A 24,794-nucleotide genomic window follows, 5' to 3' on the forward strand; every position below is an offset into this window, starting at 1 on the left:
TGAAGAAGCTTTCCTTCATTTGAATGTAGCCAATGAGCATGAGTGTTTAGAGAGCCAATCAGGTGTCATCTTGTTTTGGCAATGAGCCAATAAGGTCACAGTAGGATTCAGCTATTGATGTCATGTATTGGAGCTGAAAGGAGGACACTTGTCAGTGTGTTATGTGATTTCTATCAAGTTGGTTGGGTTTTTTTGTGTTCTTTCATTTAGTGAGCTTGTAAAACGTAATAATATTAAAGAAATGGTAAAATAGTACTATTAAGTGAACAAGGCTACAATTATGAAGAAATCAGAAGAAAAATTGGTAGAAACTTAACCAAAGGTGGCATTTCTAAATTTTTGAAGAGGTATAAGGAGACTCATTCGCTACAAAACCAGACTGGTAAAGGCAGGAAATGGTGCACAACAGCAAGTGATGATAGAAGAATTGAGAGACTGTGCCTATGTGACAGAATAAAATCATCTGCGTGTATACAAGATGAAATGGCACAATACAATGTGAAGTTGAGTGCAAGGACTGTTCAGCGCAGACTGCAGGTATTTGGTCTATATGCTAGAATTCCACAAAAAAAGCCATTTTTATCTCACAAACAAAGGTTGAAAAAGATTAAACTGGGTACAACCCATGTTAACTGGACAGTGGAACAATAGGACAGTGTTATTTGGAGTGATGAGATCAAAATCTCCCTATTTGGTAGTGATGGCATAAAATAGTAAAGAGAAGAATTGTAGAAGATCTGGGGTTGTATGACATCAAAAGGTGTGGGCAGAATTTGCATGATTAATGGGAATATAAATGCCCCAAAATACATAAATGAAATACTTGAGCCCAAACTGACGCCTTCTGCACGTGATCTTTTCCAAGATAATGAAGCATTTATATTTCAACAGGATTCAGCTCCATGTCATATTGCTGCTGTGTGCAAAAAGTGGTTTCAAGATAATCATATTCCAATGCTAGAATGACCTGGGAATAGCCCAGACCTTAACCCAATCGAAAATCTATGGAGTCGACTAAAGAAACTTGTTAGTCAGAAGCAATCCACCAATAAAATCCAATAGAAGCAATAATTCAATCTTGGTTTCGCATTATAACAGCTGCAGAACTAAAAAACTTTGTTCACTCCATGGGAAGGCGTTGTAAGGCCGTAATTAACGGTAAAGGTTACCCAACTAAGTATTAACTCACATCGTGAGAATTTTTGTATATCTCATTTTTTCTGTGTTTCACTTTTCTTCTTTATAATAAAAAATTCTTCATAAAAGTTATTGCATTACATTCTTGATTAAAATATCATCATCATCAAATTCTTGATACCCTGAAGGGAAATGACCTCTCAAAGGAAGCCCTTGCTTAACCAAATTTCATACAGCATCAATTAATTTTTTTAAAATGTCTCTGTTTTTCTTTACCTGTTCATTATGACTACATGAAAAAGTTACACCATTACTAATTTTGATCAACAATTTTCCTCCAAATTAATTTATCTGTCAATATTCCAATATTATCAGATCCTATATTTCTGTCTTTTAAGGCAATTTGTGCTGTATCTATCCATCTTAATATTGGTTTTCCTCTGGGTCTTTTCCCTGCTAACCTACCAAAGAAGATTTGTTTTACTAATCTTTACCCTTCCATTCTGTTTAAGTGACCATACCACTTGAGATTATATCTACTAACACATTCCTGAATGCTGACAATGGCAAGTTCTTTCCTAATAGACTAATTTTTAATGTAATACTGCCATTGATGCTATCTGTTCACTCCACTAATTTTTCTCAGGACTCTCATATGAGAGGTCTCTATTCTTTGATCAAGTGTTATATTTCTATCCCAGCTCTCGGATTCATAAGTTAAAATTGGTTTGAACAGCATCTTATATACAGCTAATTTAGTGTTTTGACTAATTTCTTTCTTATTCCATATAAATTTATTCAGCTGACTTTCTACCATGTAGCTTTACTAATTCTGTGGTCTATTTTTATATTTAATTTACCATCTTCACTAAAAATTGTGCCTAAATAGCTGAAATGTTTTAGTTCTATAGATTCACCATCCAGAATACAGTTGATGTTTTCAATGTTTCTGCCTATTTTCATTGTCTTTCTCTTTTTATTGCTGATTTTCATACCAAATTTACTGCAAAGAGGATTACATATCAATACTTGAGGTAGAAAAAGCTGTAACAAACTTGAAATGTGGAAAGGCAGCTGGAATAGATGATATTCGACCAGATATGCTTAAATATGGAGGTAGAAAAGTTTTGCATTGGCTGCACTGCTTCAGAGGGCTTGGTCAGAAAATCGAATTCCCAATGATTGTAATAGAGCTCTCATAGTTCCCATCAATAAAAAAGGGAATAAAGTTGAATGAGAATTACAGAGGAATTTCTCTACTAAGTGTTCCAGGTAAGATTTATGCAAGCAAACTTAAAAAGAAGTTGAGAAAAATTGTGGAAGAAAAACTTCGAGAAGCACAAGCTGGGTTCGGGCTAAATAGAGGTTGCCAAGATCAGATTTTCACTTTAAGACAAATAGCTGAGAAATCGTGGGAATATGACAAGGATCTGTACTTATGTTTTGTAGATCTGGAATTGGCATATGACAAGGTACTCAGAAAAATGTTTTTCAAACACTTCAATTTTAGGGTGAATGGAACATTATACACAGCAATACATAGTCTATATTTAAGTGTAAATCAGCAATTAGAACTGATGGAAATAAAGGAAGATAGATTGATGTAAAATCAACGGTAAGATAAGGATGCACATTATCTCCACTCTAATTCATCATCTACATGGATCATATTATGAAAGAAAGTGGTATTTGGCCTGATATTAGAATTGGAGATGTTAAACTTAGCTCTTTGCTCTATGTAGATAATGTTGTACTCCTAAATACATGTAGTGCAAGTATCCAGGATTCTCCATTTAAATTGAATGCAACAAATTTGGCATGAAAATTAGCAATAAAAAGATCAAAACTATGAAAACATGCAGAGCATAGAAAATTTCAGCTGCATTCTGAATGGAGATCCTATAGAACAATAAAAATATTTCAGCTATTTACGCACAGTTTTCAGTGAAGAAGGTGGGTTAAATCTGAAAATAGACAACAGAATAAGCAAAGCTGGTATATGGTGGGTAGCCACCTGAATAAATGTATGTGGAATAATAGAGAAATTAGCCAAAATACCAAATTAGCAGTATACTAAACAGACAGTGGAAAGTTATGGATCTGAGAGTTGAGTTAGAAATAAAGCACTTGATCAAAGCTAGAGACCATAGATATGAGGGTTCTGAAAAAAATTAAAGGAGTGAACTGATGGCAGAATCATATTAAAAATGAAGATATTAGAAAGGAACTTGACATTATTAGCATTCAAGAATGTGTCAGCAAAGCTAACCTAAGGTGGTATGGCCACTTACATAGAATGGGTGAGGAAAGGTTAGCAAAACAAGTGTTTGATGCCAAGGCAGGAAAGAGACCCAGAGAAAGACCAAGATCTAGGTGGACTGATTGTCTGAAATGGTTTAGAGGCACAAAATGTTAGATATGACAATATAAGCATGCTCATGAGTAATAGTCTGATTTGGAGGAAAATTGATGATAAGAGATTAACAATAATGTAAACTTAATCATGTAATGCTCTCTAGTAACTTGAACACCCGTTAGGGATACATATCAGGAAATTGATGATGATGATTTATTACAACAGTTATTCAATTTAGTCAGGGAATCTTACAGACTTGTACTTTATTTATTCAGAAGTATAACATCGTTTTGCATAAAGAGCTAAGATTCACATCACCAATTTTGATATCAGATTTAATGCCACTTTCCTTCATAATGTGATCCAGCAGAAATAATGTGCATCCTTGTCACATACCTGATTTTACATCAAACCATCTTTTTATAACTCCTTCAATTTAACTGCTGCTTACTTACAGCTTTAATAGATTGATATAATGTTCCATTTACACAATATAACTGTAGCATTTTGAAGAGCTTTCTTGATACCTTGTCACATGCCTTTTCCAGATCAATAAAACTTAAATCCTTGTTATATTCCCAAGATTTCTCAATTATTTGTCTTAAAATCTGATCCTGCCAACTTCTATTTGGCCTGAATCCACAAACTTTCCTTCCACAATTTTTCTTAGCCTTTTCTCTATATTTGCATAAATCATACCAGGAACACTCAGTAGGGAAATGCCTCTGTAATTCTCAAAGTGTTTTATTTTCCTTTTTATACATGGCACTATGAGAGCTCTGCTCCAATCACCTGGAATTACCCCTCTGACCAGGCCTTCTGAATTAGCAACTGATTAACTTTTAGGCATTAAACATAACTGACATAAAAGCATTTTAAGCATTAAACATAACTAATTCATACAGCAAAATGCTATATGAATCAGTTATGTTTAATGCTTAAAATGACTGGTCAATATCACCTGGTTTAAGCATTTTGCAAGTTCAAACTTTGGCTCTACAGTTGCAAGAAACTTAAATATCATATGATACATTTAGCCAGTTAAATATATGAGGGAGTCATTCCAAGTGAAATCATCAGTGGAGGAAGGGGATAATTTTTGATCTTTGTGAAGTTATTTTATCACCATCTTCTTTAGATGAAAGATTTTCTTTTTTAAGAATTTTCCTGGCATCCTATTAATTAATTGACTGCCAAATCCACAGATTTTTAACAATTACAGATTTTGATTTATTTCCATTTTCAGATAGTAATTTTTCTTTTCAAGTGGAAGCCACCTACTTTAGGTGTTTCTAATCTAAGGTAGTATGACCACTTAAATAGAATAGGTGAAGAAAGGTTAGCAAAACATATGTTTGTTGCCAAGATGGCAGGAAAGAGACCCAGAGGAATACCAAGGTCTGTGTTGATGGATTCAATTAGAACCACCTTAGATATGACAATATAGAAGTGCCCACAAGTAATAGATTGATCTGGAGGAAAATTTATACGCGTGGATAGGCTTATGTGTTCGTCAGACATTTTTGTAATAGATTTCATGGTTTGATATGACCACAGATGATTAAGAAAATAACTATTAACTTAAAAGCTAATATTTCGCTGATATTATATCCAACATCTTCAGAGCACACAACACAAAGTTTGTTACAAATGCAAAACCACCACAATCCGGTGTAAGTGGGGCTAGTAAAAGTTATTGCAGCGTGCAACACAAGACTAAAATCCTAATATGGCACCATCTAGGTTAAAAAAAAAAAATTCAAAGTTTTGAAATAGTAGTCCAAATGATAGTCTTAGAAAGTTTGGAAAAATAAAATAAAATAAAATAAAAGTAATAAATATTAATTTGGTCTTAAGATGACGGTCTCCCAAATCTTTGGTAGATTTATACAGCCATACTTGTTAAGGTTTGGAGTATGTTTTCAGGATTCTATTGATTCCAGGAACAACCTCTTTGACGTAGAAGCTTCTGTGCATTACTTTTGTTTCTTTCCAATTGATCCTGTGTGCAGGGGTATCCAAAGCATGGTCTGCCAGACCCGACTTGCCATAGCGAAAGTGTTGGATATATTTTTTGTGTTCACTGAGGTGGATGTCCACAGTTCTTACTGTCTGTCCGTAGTAGAAACAAAAGTAATGCACAGAAGCTTCGACAAGTCAGAGAGGTTGTTCCTGGAATCAACAGAAGCCTTAAAACATACTCCAAACCTTAACAAGTATGGCTGTATAAATCTACCAAAGATTTGGGAGGCAGTCATCTTAAGACCAAATTAATATTTATTACTTTTATTTTATTTCATTTTTTCAAACTTTCTAAGACTATCATTTGGAGTACTATTTCAAAACTTTGAATTTTTTTTTTTAACCTAGATGGCACCATATTAGGACTTTAGTCTTGTGTTGCATGCTGCAATTACTTTTACTAGCCCCAAAACCACTGGATTGTGGCTGTTTTGCATTTGTAACAAACTTTGTGTTGGGTGCTCTGAAGATGCTGGATATAATACCAGTGAAATATTAGCTTTTAAGTTAATAAATAGTTATTTTCTTAATCATCTGTGTTCATATCAAACCGTGAAATCTATTACAAAAATGGAAAAAAATTGCTCTCAGGAGATTAATAATAATGTAAATTTAATCATGTAGTTCTGTCATAGTAACCTGAACACCCCTTAGGGGTACACATCAGAAAGTTAATGATGATGATGAGTATTCTTTTTCTCCATTTTGTTGTCTCTCAGGTTGAATCCACAAGTCTATGTATACATGTAGTAGAAGATTATGTCCAAAACTACCTTGATTGAAGCATTTCTTCTATGAAAAAAATTTGCCTCAAATTTGCAAAAAATTAAAAATGGCTGGTTTCGAAACTCAAAAAATTGGTGGAGACTAAATAAAAATTTGAAATTTTTATGAGATACTCTTGATAGGTGGCTATAAAGCAATGCTGTTCCTATTCTGTTATTTTCATCTCGTTTCATCTTCGAGGGATAAAAATAACAGACTGAGACCAGTTTTGCTTTATAAAACGAAAAAAAAAAAAAAAAAAAACTTTTTTGCACCTTTCACAGTGTATTTAATACTGATTATCAAGACAATTTTTAGGACCTTTTGAGTGGTGTGAATTACATGATGAGAGTTTTTACATGTTGCCAGCATTAATGTAAAAGAATAAAACATTGAAAAAAAAAGCTGCAATTTTTTTACTTATATTCAAGTATATTCACTCTGCAGTAACAGTTTTAATATTTCAATATTATAATATTAAAATTTCAATTTTAATAGTTACCATCATAAGCACAGCTGATATATTGACATAAATATATCCTTGTTTGCCTGCAAGTTTCTCTGACTAAATTGAATAACTGTTGTAACGAATTTGGTATGAAAATAAAGAGTGGTTAGAGTGTCCGCTCTCCAGTCAAGAGGCTGCGGGTTCGAATCCCGCCGTGGACATGGACGTTTGTGATTGTCTGTAGAAATACTAGTGGTGGCGGTCGGCAGTAGATGGCGTTGGTGTAGTTGCGAAAGCAGAGGCGTAGAGTAGATGCCCTCCCTCAATGAGTCCTTGGACACCCTGGAGGTGACAAATAATAATAATAATAATAATAAATCAGTAATAAAAAGACAAAGACAATGAAAAGAGGCAGAAACATTGAAAATATCAACTGCATCATGAATGGAGAACCTATAGAACAAATAAAACATTAGCTACTTAGGCAAACAATTTTAAATTCTAAGTAGCTAACTTAAATTTTAAATTCTTAGTTAGAATTTAAAATTACTACTTAGTAACTAATTAGAATTTAAAATTGTTTGCCTAAGTAGCTAATGTTTTATTTGTTCTATAGGTTCTCCATTCATGATGCAGTTGATATTTTCAATGTTTCTGCCTATTTTCGTTGTCTTTGTATTACTGATTTTCATACCAAATTCATTACATATTCAATTTAGTCAGGGAAACTTGCAGGCTTGTACTGGATTTATTTAAAAGTATAACATCATCTGCATAAAGTAAAGAGCTGAGTTTGGAAGTTTGAATAGGGGATAATGTACATCCTTGTCTGACACCAGATTTAACATCAAACCATCTTCCTGTACTTCCTCCAATTTTAACTGCTGACTTACAACTCAAATAAAGACTAAGTATTGCTTGATATAATCCCCATTGACACCATATTAGCATTTTGAATAGCTTTTCTCTTGGCACCTAGTCATATGCCTTCTGCAGGTCTATAAACTTTAAATACAGATCTTCGTTTATATTCCAACAATTTCTCAACTATTTGTCGTAAAGAGAAAATCTGATCCTGAGAGCCTCTATTTGGCTTTGGCCTGAATCCAGCTAGTTCTTCACCAAGATTCCCTTCCACAATCTTTCTCAGCCTTACCAAGAACACTAAAGAAATACCTCTGCAATTCTCACATTAAGTTTTATTTTCCATTTTATATATGGGTACTATGAGGGCTCTAATCCAATCATCTCGAACTTTCGATATGCTTTCTTCTTTAACTTCCTGTGTCCACCATGGAGTTCTGATGTTTCTATTCTTGCAGACAACCTCGCCACATGCCTCTCTGGCTAAATCAATGTTTTCTTCAGGGCTTGCCACTGAATCTCCAAGGTTTGGTTCCTGTTCTCAAACTGTTTCATTTTTTCTTGAATCATGTTTGCACATTTTAGTCTACAGTTCACATCTGAGAGCTGCTGAACTTTTATTCGCTTTAAAACTTTCTTACATGTTCTTCTCTTCAATATGAAATTCAATTTTATCTTGTTCAAGACTAAATGGTGATCACTTCCAATTTCAAATCCACTGTACACACTAGTGTCCTGCACCAGAGAGATAATATCACTATCAACAATAACATAGTCAATGAGATTTTTCTTATTCCTTGCCTCTTTTCTCCATGTGAATCTGTGCACATTTTTATGTTGGAACATGGTGTTAGTAATAACCAGTCCATGTCCTGAGCAGAAATCCAAAGGCATTTGCCATTATTATTAGCTTTGCTCTTTTCTCCAAATTTTCCCAAAATATTTTTGTATGTCTCACAATCATTTCCTACTCTGCTATTTAGATCTCCAACAAGGATCAACTTTTCCTTTTTCATTGTATCAGTTGCTTTCTCTAAAGCCTCAAAAAATTTCTCCACTTCTATCTTAATGGAACCTTAGGCACAAATAAGTCTCATTGTCCAGTTCCCCATTCTGATATTTGCCCACATCACTCTACCTGATATTGCCTGCCATTCAAGAAGATTAGCCTTGTATTTAGTGTTGAATACTACTCCTTCTTTCCCATGATTGCTATTGCTTGAATATAACATTTTGTATTTATTGCTTAGAAAGATCTCACCAGCTTTTGTCTTTTTTGTTTCAGTAAACCCTATTATGTCTATCTGGTACTTATCCAATTCTTCTGCTAGTTCCATTTCTTTGCCAATCAGGCTTCTTATGGTGATAGTACCAATCTTGAACTCTCTGTTGAGTTGGGATGTGTTTCAGGATTTGCTGACTTTTTGCTGTTTGCCCTGGTTCCTGGTGAAAACAATGGGGGGGGGGGGGGTGTCGTTATAATATATAACATAATTTTAATAAAATAATACACAATCAGATGTACCTTTATAATACATTTAATATATGTATTATAAAGGTACATCTGATTGTGTATTTTTTGAAAGTAGGGATGACAAGATATTCAGAACCAAACTTGATTGGGCAAATTGTAGAATAAGAAAAATTTGTTCAGAATGAACCTTGAATTATATGAATTTAATTATATATATATATATATATATATATATTTAAGTTCATATAATTCAAGCTTCATTCTCAACATCTTTTTCTTATTCTACAATTCAATGTATATATATATATATTTTTTTTTTTTCAGAATTCATTTTTACTTGGTTGGAATATTATGAAAAAGCTTTAATGACTGATACCGAGAGATAAAAGATGACATGATATATTTGAAAAGATACTACTAGTACACTAGTTTCGTTGAATTGATCAACATCTTCAGATATCACAATCAAAGAAGTATATAAAGAATTACAGAGACTTAAAATTGTAATAACAGAACAAGTACAAAAAGACAGTAACGTGTTTGAAAACACAATGCGAGCTTGAGTTCCAAATAAATGTATACTACGCGCTGTCGCGAGTGCGCCAGTACTGAACAGAGGCAACGTGTGCGTCAAAGAGATTGAAACTCAGGCTGTTGTTGATATGAGAGGAATCTAGAGAAATTTCCCTATATTCAACAATCTTTCTCTCGAGTTCATCATAGCACACATGGAAGCTAGAAGTTTGAGTCCAGTTCACAATGTGTTGGCGGCCTTTGTCTGAGTTAGCTGAAAAGAGAACATGGCTAGAGAGAATAATATATATATATATATATATATATATATATATATATATATTATTCAAAAAACTTTAATGACTGTTAACGAGTTATAATATTCCAACCGAGTAAAAATGAATTCTGAAAAAAAAAAAAAAAATATATATATATATATACTTGGGAAAAAGGATTAAAAGCAAGGTTATAAAATTACTTGGAATCTTTAACATATATTATACCCAAGATAAAAAAATTGCCACACACACACACACATATATATATATATATATATATATATATATATATATTGAATAGCCAAAAATGAAACATAAATGTAAACAAAGGAGATAATCAATCAAATGAACTATAGATTTTGGTAGATTAAGAATTAAAATTATGAAAACTTAATTTAAACAACAAAAATGGAATATTATCATCAGATGACCAACAGTGCAAAACTGACTGTAAGCTTGCAGTGTGGTTTAAGATTATATAGTGAGAAGCGTTTGGGTGGTTCGAGATTATTGGAAAGTAATTTACTCTTTTTAATTGCCTAGAGAGCAAGATTAGATAGTTTTTTTGGGGGGGGGTGTCGGTGTGTGTGTGTGTGGGGGGGGTAAGTGGGTGTGTTTATAGCTTCCTGATTTTACAAAACCGAAACATAATTTGGTTTTGGTTTCTTGGAAATCAATAATCCTAATGTTTTCAATTTCATGGATGTGTTTAGATTGTACTGCATACAATATTTCAATAGTGGGATTTTTGGTAATGTTACTGTCGTGTTTTTGTTTGTGTTTCTTACTAGAATGTAAGTATCCTAGATTATGGGATGTTTGGTAACTCAAAATATGATTCGCAAATTTAAAGTTACCCATAGGAGAATGGAAAGGAATGTGCGCAGTATGACACTTGAAGACAAGTGGAATAACTCCTATTTGATAAGATTGAGAACAGGTGTACAGGACATGCATTCAAAATGAAGATAGGCTGGACACATTGCAAGATATAACAATGCAAGATGGCATAAATTATGGACAGAATGGAGACCTGTGGATGCAGTAGACAAAGAGGAAGAGATGGCAAGATTAAATTCTTAGGATTGCTGAAATGCAATGGATTAGAAAAGCTGATAACAAAATAGAATGGGAAAAACTGAGGGAGACCTTCATCCAGCAGTAAATTGATACAAGTTGAAGAGATGAGCAAGGTCTTGTACTCAACTCGGAAAATATTCAGCAGTATATTAGGAAATTATGAAAAGGCGTATAGGAATTTACACAAAAGCATAACAGTGACCCAGCCGATGAGGATAAACAGGCAATCAGAAACAACTTAGGAATAATAAAATACATAAAGATACAACAAGTAAAATGAGAAGTTTACTTACATTAAATTTATAGCCTTGAACAATTTTGGGTGGTGGATTATCCATGTCATAGTGAGTCTGATTATACTTATTCCACTCAAATCCCTAAGATTATAAAGAATAAATAAATTCATTAAATGCAATTATGAATATGGCTATGATTAAATGCAATTATGAATATTACTATGATTAGCAAAGTTACTTTGTTTTTGGAAATGACAAAAGTTTAATAACTATTTAATTATTAATCCCAATATTTCTCCAACGTTAAATTGGCATCATGAGAGGAAACCATACAGTAATAGAGACATGTACAAGCACTACATCAGTAAGTGAGACTGAGAAAAGAGAAAAACAAAGGAAGGCCTACAGTGCTATTGAGTTTGTGTTCTTGGCTGTTGGGCTGATTGCTGGGACAGTTTGTGAGGATTGCAGCATATTCCAGAAAAGGGCAACATATTTATACTTGTTTCAATGGAGTAAAGTGACCTTTTTCCAGTGAATTCTGTGGTGGGTATCCAAGGCAAGGTCTGATAAACCTGAGCAGCTATAGTAGTGGAATCAAATGCAGTCTCGGTGCTAAGTGATCCTGATGTTGGCTGTCCCACCTGTTTAGCCAAAGTAAGAAAGGTTGCAGTTGCAAGGTACCTGGTAGACCTCAGACATCCTGTAGTGAAAAACATTCAGCTGTTCAGGAGTAGGAAGGAAGCACAACTGGAGAATTGCGGAGTTTGTATCTTCGGTATACAAAGACTGAACAGAAATTAAAAGAGCTAGAAATGGAAGACAGAGAGGCTATCCTTTAAAAGATAAATGTTTTTAGTAGTCATTAATCCACACAGGATTTTCATTCAGTTAAAACTGAAAGGAAGTTTACTGCTCCCCAGTTCACACAAAAATGGACCCAGTATGTGTTGTTGTTTTTTATATAGGATTATCAATCTAAAAGGAAGATTTGTTTCTACTGATATGTTTCTAGTTATTCTTCAATAATAATATTGAAACTTTCATATAGCAAGTTAATTCATTCTAAAATAATGATATGGTCGATAAGGCTTTAGTAGTTTATTCAATAGAGCTTACTGTTACTTAATATAAAAGCAAAGTTATAAAAGTGTACTGGACGAAAACAAGATGTATTTTCTTAAGTGTCTATGATTTAGGATGCAAAAAGAATTTGATTATGTTGTTGTTATATATATACATATAAAGTAGATTTTATATTAGTCTTTTTCTCCTGTGTGAATTCAAGAAGGAATAAAAGTTTGGTTCATATAGCATGAATAATTGTTGGCTTCTGAAAATTAAAGTTAACCTGCATAGTTATACAAAGTTATACTTCGGTATACAAAGACTGAACAGAAATTAAAAGAGCTAGAAATGGAAGACAGAGAGGCTATCCTTTAAAAGATAAATGTTTTTAGTAGTCATTAATCCACACAGGATTTTCATTCAGTTAAAACTGAAAGGAAGTTTACTGCTCCCCAGTTCACACAAAAATGGACCCAGTATGTGTTGTTGTTTTTTATATAGGATTATCAATCTAAAAGGAAGATTTGTTTCTACTGATATGTTTCTAGTTATTCTTCAATAATAATATTGAAACTTTCATATAGCAAGTTAATTCATTCTAAAATAATGATATGGTCGATAAGGCTTTAGTAGTTTATTCAATAGAGCTTACTGTTACTTAATATAAAAGCAAAGTTATAAAAGTGTACTGGACGAAAACAAGATGTATTTTCTTAAGTGTCTATGATTTAGGATGCAAAAAGAATTTGATTATGTTGTTGTTATATATATACATATAAAGTAGATTTTATATTAGTCTTTTTCTCCTGTGTGAATTCAAGAAGGAATAAAAGTTTGGTTCATATAGCATGAATAATTGTTGGCTTCTGAAAATTAAAGTTAACCTGCATAGTTAGTGCTTTTCATGTGTGATGTTGGCATTACATATGAGGGTGGTCTGAAAAGTTCTCGGCCTTGACCACAGAGGCAACACTATCGGCAAGTTTTTTTGTTTTTTTTCTAAGTTGGTACGTCTGTCAAGCATTTGTGTGAAATCCCAAGTCATTCTATCAAGTAGTTTGTTTTATACAGCTGTCTAAAATTCTTTGTAAAAGAAGGTTTAATGGCAAAAGAAATTCATTCGAAGTTCATAAAAGTTTATGGGCACTCTTCTCCTTCGCTTTCGACAATTAAGAAATGGGTTGCCGAGTTTAAACGTGGCTGTACCAGCCTTGAAGATGATCCACATGAAGCATGTCTAAACAGTGTAACAACACCAGAAATCATTGATCAAGTGCACGATATGGTATTGGATGACCGGTGAGTCAAAGTGCATGAAATTGCTGAGACTATGGGCATTTCAAAAGAACGTGTATATATATTTTGCATGAAGAATTGCAAATGAAAAAGCTTGCGCAAGATGGGTGCCATGCTTGCTCACAGCAGATCAAAAACACACTCGCATGAAAATCTCTGAACAGTGACTGAAGCGTTTTAACAAGAATAAAACTGATTTTGTGCATCGATTTATTACTATGCATAAGACTTGGATTCACCAATACACACCAGAATCCAAACAGCAGTCAAAACAGTGGAGAGAAGCCAGTTGTTCAACACCAAAGCAGACAAAGTAGTTTCCATCAGCAGGAAATGTCATGGATCTTGAAAAGGGTAAAACAATAACAGGGGAATATTATTACAATCTTTTAACAGTACTAGATGAAAAAATTCATGAGAAAAGACCAGGTTTGCAGAATAAAAAAATCATCTTTAATCAGGACAATGCACCTGCCCACAAAAGTGTTTTGGCAATGGGAAAATTAAGGGATCTGCACTGTGAATTGTTGGAACATCCATCCTATTCCCCAGATTTGGCTTCCTCTGACTTCTATCTCTTCCCAAAACTAAAACTCTTCCTCTCTGGTGAGCGTTTTTCTTCGAATCAAGGTGATTGTAGCTGTAGAGGGGTATTTTACAGATCTTGCTGAGAACCATTACAGGGACAGGATAATGGCACTGGAGCATTGCTGGAATAAATGTTGGTCTTAAGAGAGATTATGTTGAAAAATAAAAATAATTTTGAAATTATAAATTTGTTTTTTCATTGTTAGGCCGAGAACTTTTCAGACCACTCTCGTAGTTAAGTTAGAATGATTTTATGTGTATATATTTGTTTTTTTGTAAATTAAAGATTTTTATTTTGATTATAATGGTATGCAAAGAATCAATCTCATGATCATCCAAATATGTTCCTCAGGGCCAGTACAGAATAATTATGTTAGTATTAAATAAAAATTTCCACTATTACTAACTTCTGATCAACAATTTTCCTTCAAATTAATCTATTATCTCTCAAGATTCGAATATTATCAGATCTCAGATCTTATATTTCTGTCTTTTAAGGTGCTACTATTTACATCTTCGTCTTCCTCTGGGTCTTTTCCCTGCCAAAGAACACTTGTTTAGTTAATCTTTCCTCTCCCATTCCATTTAAGTGACCATACCACCTGAAATTAGCACTACTAGCACATTCCTGAATGCTAACAATGGAAAGTTATTTCCTAATACTATTGATGCCATCTGTTCACTCCACTAATCTTAGATCTCTCATATCAGCAGTCTCCAGTCTTTGATCAAGTGTTTTATTTCTAACCAACTCACATAAGTGAAAATTGGTTTGAACACCATCTTGTGTACAGCTAATTTAGTGTTTTGACTAATTTTTTTCTTATTCGATATAAATTTATTTAGCTTACTTCCTATCATACCAGCTTTACTAATTCTGTTGTCTATTTACATATTTAATTTACCATCTTCACTAAAAATTATGCCTAAATAACTGAAATGTTTTAGTTGTTCTACAGACAATTCAGGATACAGTTGATGTTTTCAATGTTTCTTCCTATTTTCATTGTCTTTGTCTTTTTATTGCTGATTTTCATAATAAATTTATTACAACAGTTATTCAATTTAGTCAAGGGAATCTTGCAGACTTGTACTGGGTTTATTCATAAAGTATAGAGCTAAGATTAACATCATCAATTTTGATATCATATTTAATATCACTTTCCTTCATAATGGGATTCATATAGATAATGAATAAGAGTGGAGATAATGTGCACCCTTGTTGCACACCTGATTTTACTTTAAACCAGCTTCCTGCACCTACTTTAAGTCTAACTGATGACTTACAGCTTAAATAGAGACTATATATTGCTAGATACAATGTCTCCCATTTACACCATATAACTGTAGTGTTTTGAAGAGTTTTCCTCTTTGCACTTATCAGATGCCTTTTGCAGATTAACAAAACTTAAATACAAATCCTTGTCCTATTCCCAAGATTTCTCAACTATTTGTCTTAAAGTGAAAATATGATCTTGACACCCTCTATTTGGCCTGAATTCAGCTTGTTCTTCACCAAGCTTCACATTCCACAATTCTTCTTAGCTGTTTCTCAAGAATACTTGCATAAATCTTACTAGGAACACTCAAGTAGTGAACTACTGATTCTCACATTCAGTTTTATTTCCCTTTTTATAGATGGGTAGTATGAAAAAGACCAGATAAAAACTTCTCACGTCATAGATAGGAATCAAACCCAGGTCTTTATGACCAAATGACTTTGTCTATACTGATTGAGTTACGGAGCTTCTGAATTATGCAATGCAGCCACTGTAAAACACTTATACCTCAATATTTGAGCATTTCTGGCCGAATTTCATCTACTCCAGCTGCCTTTCCACATTTCAGGTTTTTGATGACTTTTTTACTTCAAGTATGGATATGTATTCCTGACTGCATTCCTGTTGGGATGGTTCTGCCATCATGCCAATACTGCTTGTTTCATTTAGCAGTCTTTTGAAATAATTACCCCATATATCTAGAATATCTTTTCTTCAGTTTTCATGTCACCTTTATCATCTTTTATTCCTTTTAAAGTATTTTTTCTTCCATTTCTGAACTTCTTCAATAGCTTCCAGAATATTTTGCCACCTTCCTGATAGTTATTTTCTATGTTCTTACTAAAGTTCACATGAACTGAATGTGATGGGTACAGTATTTTCAGGGAGGATAGAGAAGATAGAACAGGAGGAGGAGTACTGTTGATGATAGCTGATGTGTTGCAGCCAAAGAAAGTAGTATATCATGATGATAGACATGTGAATGAGAGTTCATTTGAGGCAGTCTGGTGCAAAATAGTGACCAACGCAACCAAATATACAGTTGGATGCTGCTATAGGCCAGGGAGTACAGGGGGAGATATTGAATTCATGCATCAGCAACTTAGTGCAATGAGTGAAGGCTTAGTGATTATTATGGGGGATTTTAATTATGGTGATATCAATTGGAAGGAGGAAATATCACGTAGCAAAAAGGAAATGGAGTTCATACATCTGCTACGAGATAATTACTTGAAACAGCACGTAACTGAAGGGACACGTGGTGTGAGAGTGTTGGACCTGGTTATTGATTCAGAGGTTATATGCATAAGTAAGGTGACCTCGTTACCTCCAGTTGGTGAAAGCGATCATGTGGTATTGACTTGGGAGGTTGCAAAATCTGTGGATTTTTCTATTAAGAAGGGGTATGTACGAAACTACAGGTTAGGCAATTATAACAAGCTTCGGAGTGAGCTTGCAGCCATCCCATGGCAGAACATATTGCAAGGGAAAGATGTTAGCAGTGCTTGGGATAAAATCAGCGGGTATCTGAGGAAAGCAATATCAGATTGTGTCCCCATGGTCAGGAGGTCAAACAAGGCAGGCATTAGATGGATGAGCAGTAGTATCAAGCTTGAACTACAAAAAAAGAAAATGTTATGGAGAATTTACAAGGAGAAGGGCGATCAGGACACCCATGAGCAGTACAAGGCTCAAGCTAGGAAGGTTACCAGCATAGTAAGAAAAGCTAAATCAGATTATGAGAAGACCTTAGCCAAAGAGATCAAGGGTAATCCCAAAGAGTTCTTCCGCTATGTGGCAAGTAAGAGGAAGAATGACTTCGGAAGGATAACCTTAGTGGGTGCTGATGGTATTGAGGTGACAAAATCAGATGTAATAGTCGAGTTACTGAGTGATCACTTCTCAAAAGTCTATCACCCAAGTGAGGATATCTCTATACCTATAGCAATACCTAATGTGAGAATTGAAGCTAAAGAATCAGAGGTATTAAATATATTGCGAAACTTAAATGCAAACACTGCGGTAGGCTTAGATGGAATATCAGCTCGGGTGTTGCGTGAATGTGCAAATGAATTGTCAACCCCTCTTACCTGGATATTTAATTTAAGTTTGAACTCTGGTATGGTCCCTAGGGAGTGGAAGTTAGGTTCCTTTGCATAAGGGTGGCTCTAAAACTGCAGTATTGAATTACAGACCAATCACCATCTCAGGAGTAGTGGTAAAAGTATTGGAAAAGTTGGTTAAAGACAAAATTCAAGAATGGGTGGATCAGGATATGATACTCTATAGAGGCCAACATGGTTTTGTTAAAGGTAGATCCTGCCTTAGCAATCTATTAACTATCCATAATAGAATAACATCAGAGTTGGACAAAGGAACTGGCTACACAGTGGTACTTCTGGATTTTGCTAAGGCTTTTGACAGGATACCCCATAGAACACTGTTACGCAAATTGGAGCAGATGGGAATGGATATTAAATTGGTGATATGGATAGGAGAATGGCTCAGGGAGAGATACCATAAGGTGGTGTATGGAGGAGCCGAGTCCAGAATGAGGCAGGTGACCAGTGGTGTGCCTCAGGGCTCTGTGCTTGGGCCAATGTTGTTTAATTTGTATATAAATGATATAGGAAACGGCTTAAAGGGAGATATTCAGTTGTTTGCTGATGTTGAAAGTTTGCAGGAGGATTTAAATAAGCTGGTAAAATGGGCAAAAGAAAATGGATGTCAGTTCAATGTGGAAAAGTGTAAAGTCTTGCATTTTGGGATTAAAAGATTACCAGCTGTGTACTACATCGATGGAAAGGTACTCCAAGAGATTGATGAGGCTAGGGACTTAGGGGTATTGGTAGATAAGGAGATGAAGTTCAGAGGACACATTGCTAAGGTGTCCAAGATTGCACATAGGATTACTTGGTTGTTGAGGAACACACTGACATCCAGAGATAAAGAGGTTATTATTCCCCTTTATAAAGCATTGATACTTCCACATTTGGATTACTGTGCTCAGGTCTGGTCACCTGGATTCCTTGGAGATGAGGAGGCTGTGGAGAGGGTTCAGAGAAGAGTGACCAAGTTGGTGAGTGATATAAAAAATGCTCCCTACGTTGATAGATTGAGAGCTTGTGGATTGCAGAGATTGGTTGATAGGCAAAGAAGAGGGGATATGATAGAAACATTCAAATTACTAAAAGGTTTTTATAGGATTGATGCAGGGGAAATGTTTCAGCTGTGTGATAGTGATGGAAGAACAAGAGGTCATCTCTGGAAATTAAAGAAGAGTGTGGTTAACAAAGGTGTCAGAACAAGGTTTTTTGCCTGGAGGATGGTGAATGAGTGGAATTCATTGCCTGACTTTGTTGTGAGCTCTTCATCTGTAAATGAATTCAAGAAGAGATATGACAGATATTGTTTTGCTAGTTTGGGTCTCCCGCGATGAGTCTACTGACTCCATGGAGATACCCGTAATAATAATAATAATAATAATAATGACTTTGCAAAGAAATAATCCAGGTGCTGAAACAGATGCTTCTAAAACTGTTTCAGCACCTGGATTATTTCTTTAGGAATTGGCAACAGCCGATTGTTACAAATAGATTTCTTGTTATATTTTCCTTATATAAAAAAAAAAAATCATTCATATTTATATCATAAATATAATTAATGTTGCATGTTACCATTTTTTTTTCCTGAAAAAATTCTCAACAGGTTACTGCAACTGTTGGTTGCGATTACTGAAATAAAGTCCCAGAAATACTAGCTAATAATAATCTCTGACCTAGCATTAAGCTAAAAGATGAAATTACTTGACACTGTTGAGAAAGAACAGAAAAGAATCATCTCCAAGGGAACACTAGAATCCCAAACAATAGCCTAGTACAGAGTTAGCATACTACAGCCTGATCAAGTCTATTGCCTATTATTGTATGTCGAACTTGCTAAGGATGATTTTTAAATGAATTTTGGGACAGAATCATGAAATTGCTTTTGCAGTAACCATAAGGTAGTAGTGCTAATAAAATGCAGCTAGGCCCATTCATTTGCATATTGTCTATGAGTGCTTTTTTGTGCCACATGTAGTTGAGGCAGTGAGCACATGTTACACTCTCTCGTCTCTGACATCAATGCTGCTTGCTGCATTCACAGCCCTAATTTGTCAGTGTTTTAGTGACACACCCCTCTTAGTTGCATGTATCACAAGTTTATGTCAGTAAATGTTGGTACATAATTCTTTATATTCAATGAAATACAAATTCTCGTTACAGATTAGCCTTTAATCAGACAAGCATTTGCAATCAGTTCTGATGACTGGGAACACTAACTTTGAATCCGAATTAAGCATAATAATGTCTTGTAAAAAATAATTCCAGACTTCTAATTTCCCAAAAATCAGTTTGTGCACAGTTATATTCTGTATTTTGTTAGAAAACAAAATTTATACAACTTTCTTAATTAGTAGAATTATATATAAATATAGTCGTGGATAGGCTTATGTGTTCGTCAGACATTTTTGTAATAGATTTCACGGTTTGATATGAACAGAGATGATTAAGAAAATAACTATTTATTAACTTAAAAGCTAATATTTCACTGGTATTATAGCCAGCATCTTCAGAGCACACAACACAAAGTTTGTTACAAATGCAAAACAACCACAATCCGGTGTAACAGTGAGGCTAGTAAAAGTAATTGCAGCATGCAACACAAGACTAAAGTCCTAATATGGCGCCGTCTAGGTAAAAAAAAAAAAAAAAAAAATTCAAAGTTTTGAAATAGAAGTCCAAATGATAGTCTTAGAAAGTTTGGAAAAATAAAATAAAATAAAATAAAATAAAAGTAATAAATATTAATTTGGTCTTAAGATGACGGTCTCCCAAATCTTTGTAGATTTATGCAGCCATACTTGTTAAGGTTTGGAGTATGTTTTAAGGCTTCTATTGATTCCAGGAACAACCTCTCTCACGTAGAAGCTTCTGTGCATTACTTTTGTTTCTTTCCAATTGATCCTGTGTGCAGGGGTATCCAAAGCATGGTCTGCCAGACCCGACTTGCCATAGCGAAAGTGTTGGATATATTTTTTGTGTTCACTGAGGTGGATGTCCACAGTTCTTCCTGTCTGTCCGTAGTAGGCTTGATGGCAAGAACAGGACACTTCATAGACTTATTTCATATTTTCTTATATTCATATTTCATATTTTCTTATATTCATATTTCATATTTTCTTAATCGAACTGTGTTCATATCAAACTGTGAAATCTATTACAAAAATATATATAAATATGTGATATCCTCAATTTTTAACTGCTGGCCTGTGAAGCATAAAACATTTACTATCTGGCCCTTCACAGAAAAACAACTGGTCACTAATCTGTATAGATGCTTGGATGTTAATGTTTAGTGGAAAAACAGACTAAATTTATTTAGCTAATTTGCTTGCCTGGTTCACTGAGTAGTGTATCAGCTCTCTGGCCAACAGGTTGCAGGTTCGAATCCTGCCATGGGCATGGATGTATGCGATTGTCTTTACATGGGAGACGAATTTCATTACCCAGTATGAGACCACCATCTGCTTATTGGAGGCCTGAAGTAGCTTGAAAAGTTCCCTGTTTGGTCTCTAGAGCAGGGCTTCTGGACTATGTAAAAAAATAAATAACAATAGAAAAACTATAAATTTAATAAAAAAATAGGGAAAAAAAATCCTTAACCCACTCATGGTACTAATATACTATAGACTAACAACCTTTTGTAAATGGGAATCACATAAAATTAGATTAATAAGTCAATATTTGACCTTGGTCACCAAGGAAACTTCATGGGCACAAAGAAATATATTGACCACATCCATGCACAGTAGAAAGTGCTCAAACAGACTGAATGCAAAAGGTGGACCCCAACAGTCCCAAACTGCACCTTCTATGGGTATGGTGATGGATGTTTTGAAGACCTTGTCTCCTGCTGTCTCCCAGATTTTTGGCAATGTGATGCAGCCAAAGTTTGGGGCATGTTCTAGTTCTATGGCAGATTCTAGAAATAGTCTCCCTGATTTAAATCTGTTTCTGTACAGGAAGTAAATTTTTTAATTGGGCCCTGTAATTTGAATCCATGACATAGTCTGCCAAAATGGCCAATTTTCAATCTACATTCTCCCAGAATAAATGTAGTGTAGAAGATATTTTCTGTGTTCTTCTAGACAGATAATGTCAGTTCTTCCTGACTATCTTAAGTATTTAAGATAGTCAGGAACAAGGGATGCTGTAGAACAGGAGTATCAAACTCAATTGGACCATGGGCCATTTGTTATAAAAGTGTACCTCAAGTGGGCCGCAAAAAATTTTCGACTAAAAAAACCTTCACTAATTAGAATCGAAGGGAAGTGAAAAATTAGGATAAATAAATTGGAAAATTAATAACAAACATTTTGTTTATTCTAAGTTATTACAAGACATAAAATAATAGTATAATGATTATGACAACTAAAAAAAAAAATAAAGAATATTTTTGTTATATTTATATTATGGGAATAAAAGGCGTTAGCTGAATTTTTTTTTATTAATATTTACAATGGATGGCATTTAAACCAAATTAAACCAAAATTAGTTTTATTGTTGCTTTGCGTTTCAGTTAGTGGGCACACTCACACACATCTAACTAAAAACAATAGTTTTTAGGTAGATACTGTGTTTGCCAGTGCAACATATGGTTTTGCTTTAGCCTAAACAGCATGGTTAATGTGGGATCAGACATATGATTCATTAGTTAGTGCCATGTTTATCCCAGTTGTCTCTAATTGCACTAAAGAAATATATTACACATGTTGAGAAAATTATTACACAGACAGCAAATGTCTCTGTACTTTATTCAGTGGTACAATAAAACTACTTGTTTTCCTTGCATCTGCAATATAGTGGAAGTTGGGGAGGGCATGTTGTTTACCGCTGGGAGTGAGTTATCGCCTCGACTTGAAATTGGTTAAACTTTATTTTCGTGTGTGATGTATACGCAAAACTTTTTAAATTTTTTGTTCGTAAAGTAAAATCACAAGGGTGAGTGATACGCAAGGGCTAGTTATATTCCAGTAAATACGGTATTTCTGTTTTATTATAAAAAGCAACCATCCTTTTTTTTTTTTCATCTTTCCTTGAGGCTTCGTGGGCCACAACAAATTGCTTTGGAGGCCGCATGTGGTTCGCGGGCCGCCAGCTTGACACCCCTGCTGTAAAACCTTGGATGATCCAGATAGTGGAGAGCATTTTTAGGTGATCAGATATTTTTTGGTAAGGCCTAAAAGGAAGCCTGTATGTTAAACTTTTTGAAAATGCATGCAATTTTTTCTGAGGTGCCCCACATGTAGGGAATAGCAATGGATTTTTTGATTTTTGATTTTTTTTTTGAGGGGGGGGAATAAAGAGCTCAGTTGATTCTGATAAGTGGAAGCCAATGACTAAAGACATTAGCCTCTTCACTGAAGAAGTTAATGTGGTCTGAGAAGATGGTTCTAGCTCTATTTACTAAGGTTTTGGTAACACCATACCGCTGGGAGAGGTAACCAGTATGGTGTTACTTAGAAACAGATCCTCAAGTGTTTGCTGTCAGGTGTGCTAAAAATGTTTCTAACATGTCGTAAGTGTAGTGTTCATATACTGGGGGTTGGAGAGAGACAGAGTTTAGAGCTATACTATAATGAGGTGCTCTCCATTGGGCGACACAGTGGGGATGCGTTTGAAACATCTTAAGAGAATTAAAGAAAAGGGAGATTCACAGAATGAAAATATCAGACATCAAATGTGTTGTACTAGAGTAAAATCGTATATAGAAGGATTTTTATACAAAAATACCTTATATACCGATTTTACTGGTAAACGAAAATCCATACTAAATACTTATGGTCAATTAGCAAATTTTTTAATGTTAGTAATATGGAAATAATTTTTAGTGAATTGTTAATAATGTAACTGCCAAAATTTTGTAAAGAACAAAGAAAGTTAAGAATTATTTTAAGGTGAAAATTTTATATTCTGATATTGTTTTCTTAGCTAAGCCTGCCTTTTGTTTAGCATGTGTAAAATTGCTCTGTGTGTGACTAAGTGTTAGCTAAAGTAATACCACAGACACGTTTTTAAGAGAGTTGTTTACTTAAGAGGATTAATTGTATTTCCAAGCATAAGTTGTTGTTGAAGTATTGAGCCTGAATTAATTTGTACATTCATTAAGTACGAATAAATATTGTTTTCCTTGTCAAATAATTTGCCTGATTCCTATTTACCAATGCACTGCTCATAAAAATAGAATCTGTGTATCCTAGAATATTGAGTAGCCACGACTGTAGAATAGAAATTTTGCGTTGCTGGATTTAGTATTAAGTAAGAAAAAAAGGTTCCGTGTTTTGCTGAGTGTTTTTCTTTGGAAGGATATTCAACTCCTATCCATGAATTTTGATGGCGCAGTCGTTAATCAAATAAATTTTTCAGAATTCAATTTAGAAAAACGCCAGTTGTTCAAAGAGATTGGCTCCAGCCAGAGGCAATTTTCTTAGTTCTGAAAGTTTTGTGCACGTGAAGAATAATATTTACAGCCTTGAGACAAAGGGGGATCAAAGTTGAATGAGAGGATTAAAAATAAGAATCTAAATCAAGCAATGTATTTAGAGCTTGGCATTACGACAAGAATTTAATAAGTATAATTGAACAGGTAACGGATAAATATTGAATAGACAATTAGAATCAAGTATAAATAAAAATTAAGTAAAACAATCATAAAAATCATCGATTTTTACACTAGCCAATTAATGTCAATATATTAAGCAATGCTGAATAAATTAATAATACACAATATGCATAAAGGGTTAAAACTATGTTAATGCACTAGCTTTATATGTTGGATAAGCATGTTAGAGTATATGTGTATACTCCAGATGACTTTGATATGAAGGTCAAAACATTGGGTGATTATTTTGGTTTATATTAAACTGAAGGTTTATTATAACACAGTAGTTGTTTTCATTAAAATGGTAAAACAGATATCATTCAAAAAGCATTTTCAATTTATAACACCATCTTTTGAATTTCATAAATAGTGAAATGAGTGTTAATATCATATTCTTACAAAACATGTCCAAGTTTTCATAACTAAATCTGCCTAAACCTGTGCTACATTATTTCTGTTACAGAAGTAAAATAAATTCACTTACCGTATGAACTCTGTTAAAATAACGAGGCTTTCGTGGTCTATATTTGTCAGACCAAAGATAAGTTTTATCTACAGGAGCTTCAACACTAAAAACAGCTTCATCACCATCCATACCTTTCCTAGCTTCCCTTTCAAATGCTTTCTCTTCAGATGTTAGCACATCCTGTAGGAAAAATGCACAATAATGCTGTGTTATGTTCACT

General features: G+C 34.1%; 1 protein-coding gene across 1 annotated transcript in view; it reads right to left on the bottom strand.

Annotated features, from left to right (window-relative positions):
- The window catches only part of cactin (cactin, spliceosome C complex subunit), a 207,379-nt gene that overhangs the window by 26,222 nt on the left and 156,363 nt on the right, over window positions 1–24,794 (bottom strand). The window contains exons 16-17 of the mRNA XM_090402413.1: window positions 24,593–24,754; window positions 11,231–11,314 (exon numbers count right to left, since the gene is read on the bottom strand). Of these exons, the coding sequence (XP_090258539.1) occupies window positions 11,231–11,314; window positions 24,593–24,754 (246 nt within the window). The remainder of the gene's footprint in view (window positions 1–11,230; window positions 11,315–24,592; window positions 24,755–24,794) is intronic.

The sequence above is a fragment of the Typopeltis vanoorti genome, chromosome 13 (genome assembly GCF_054136105.1).
Source record: "Typopeltis vanoorti isolate ZY-2024b chromosome 13, IOZ_Tvanoo_1.0, whole genome shotgun sequence".
Lineage (NCBI taxonomy): Eukaryota > Metazoa > Arthropoda > Arachnida > Uropygi > Thelyphonidae > Typopeltis > Typopeltis vanoorti.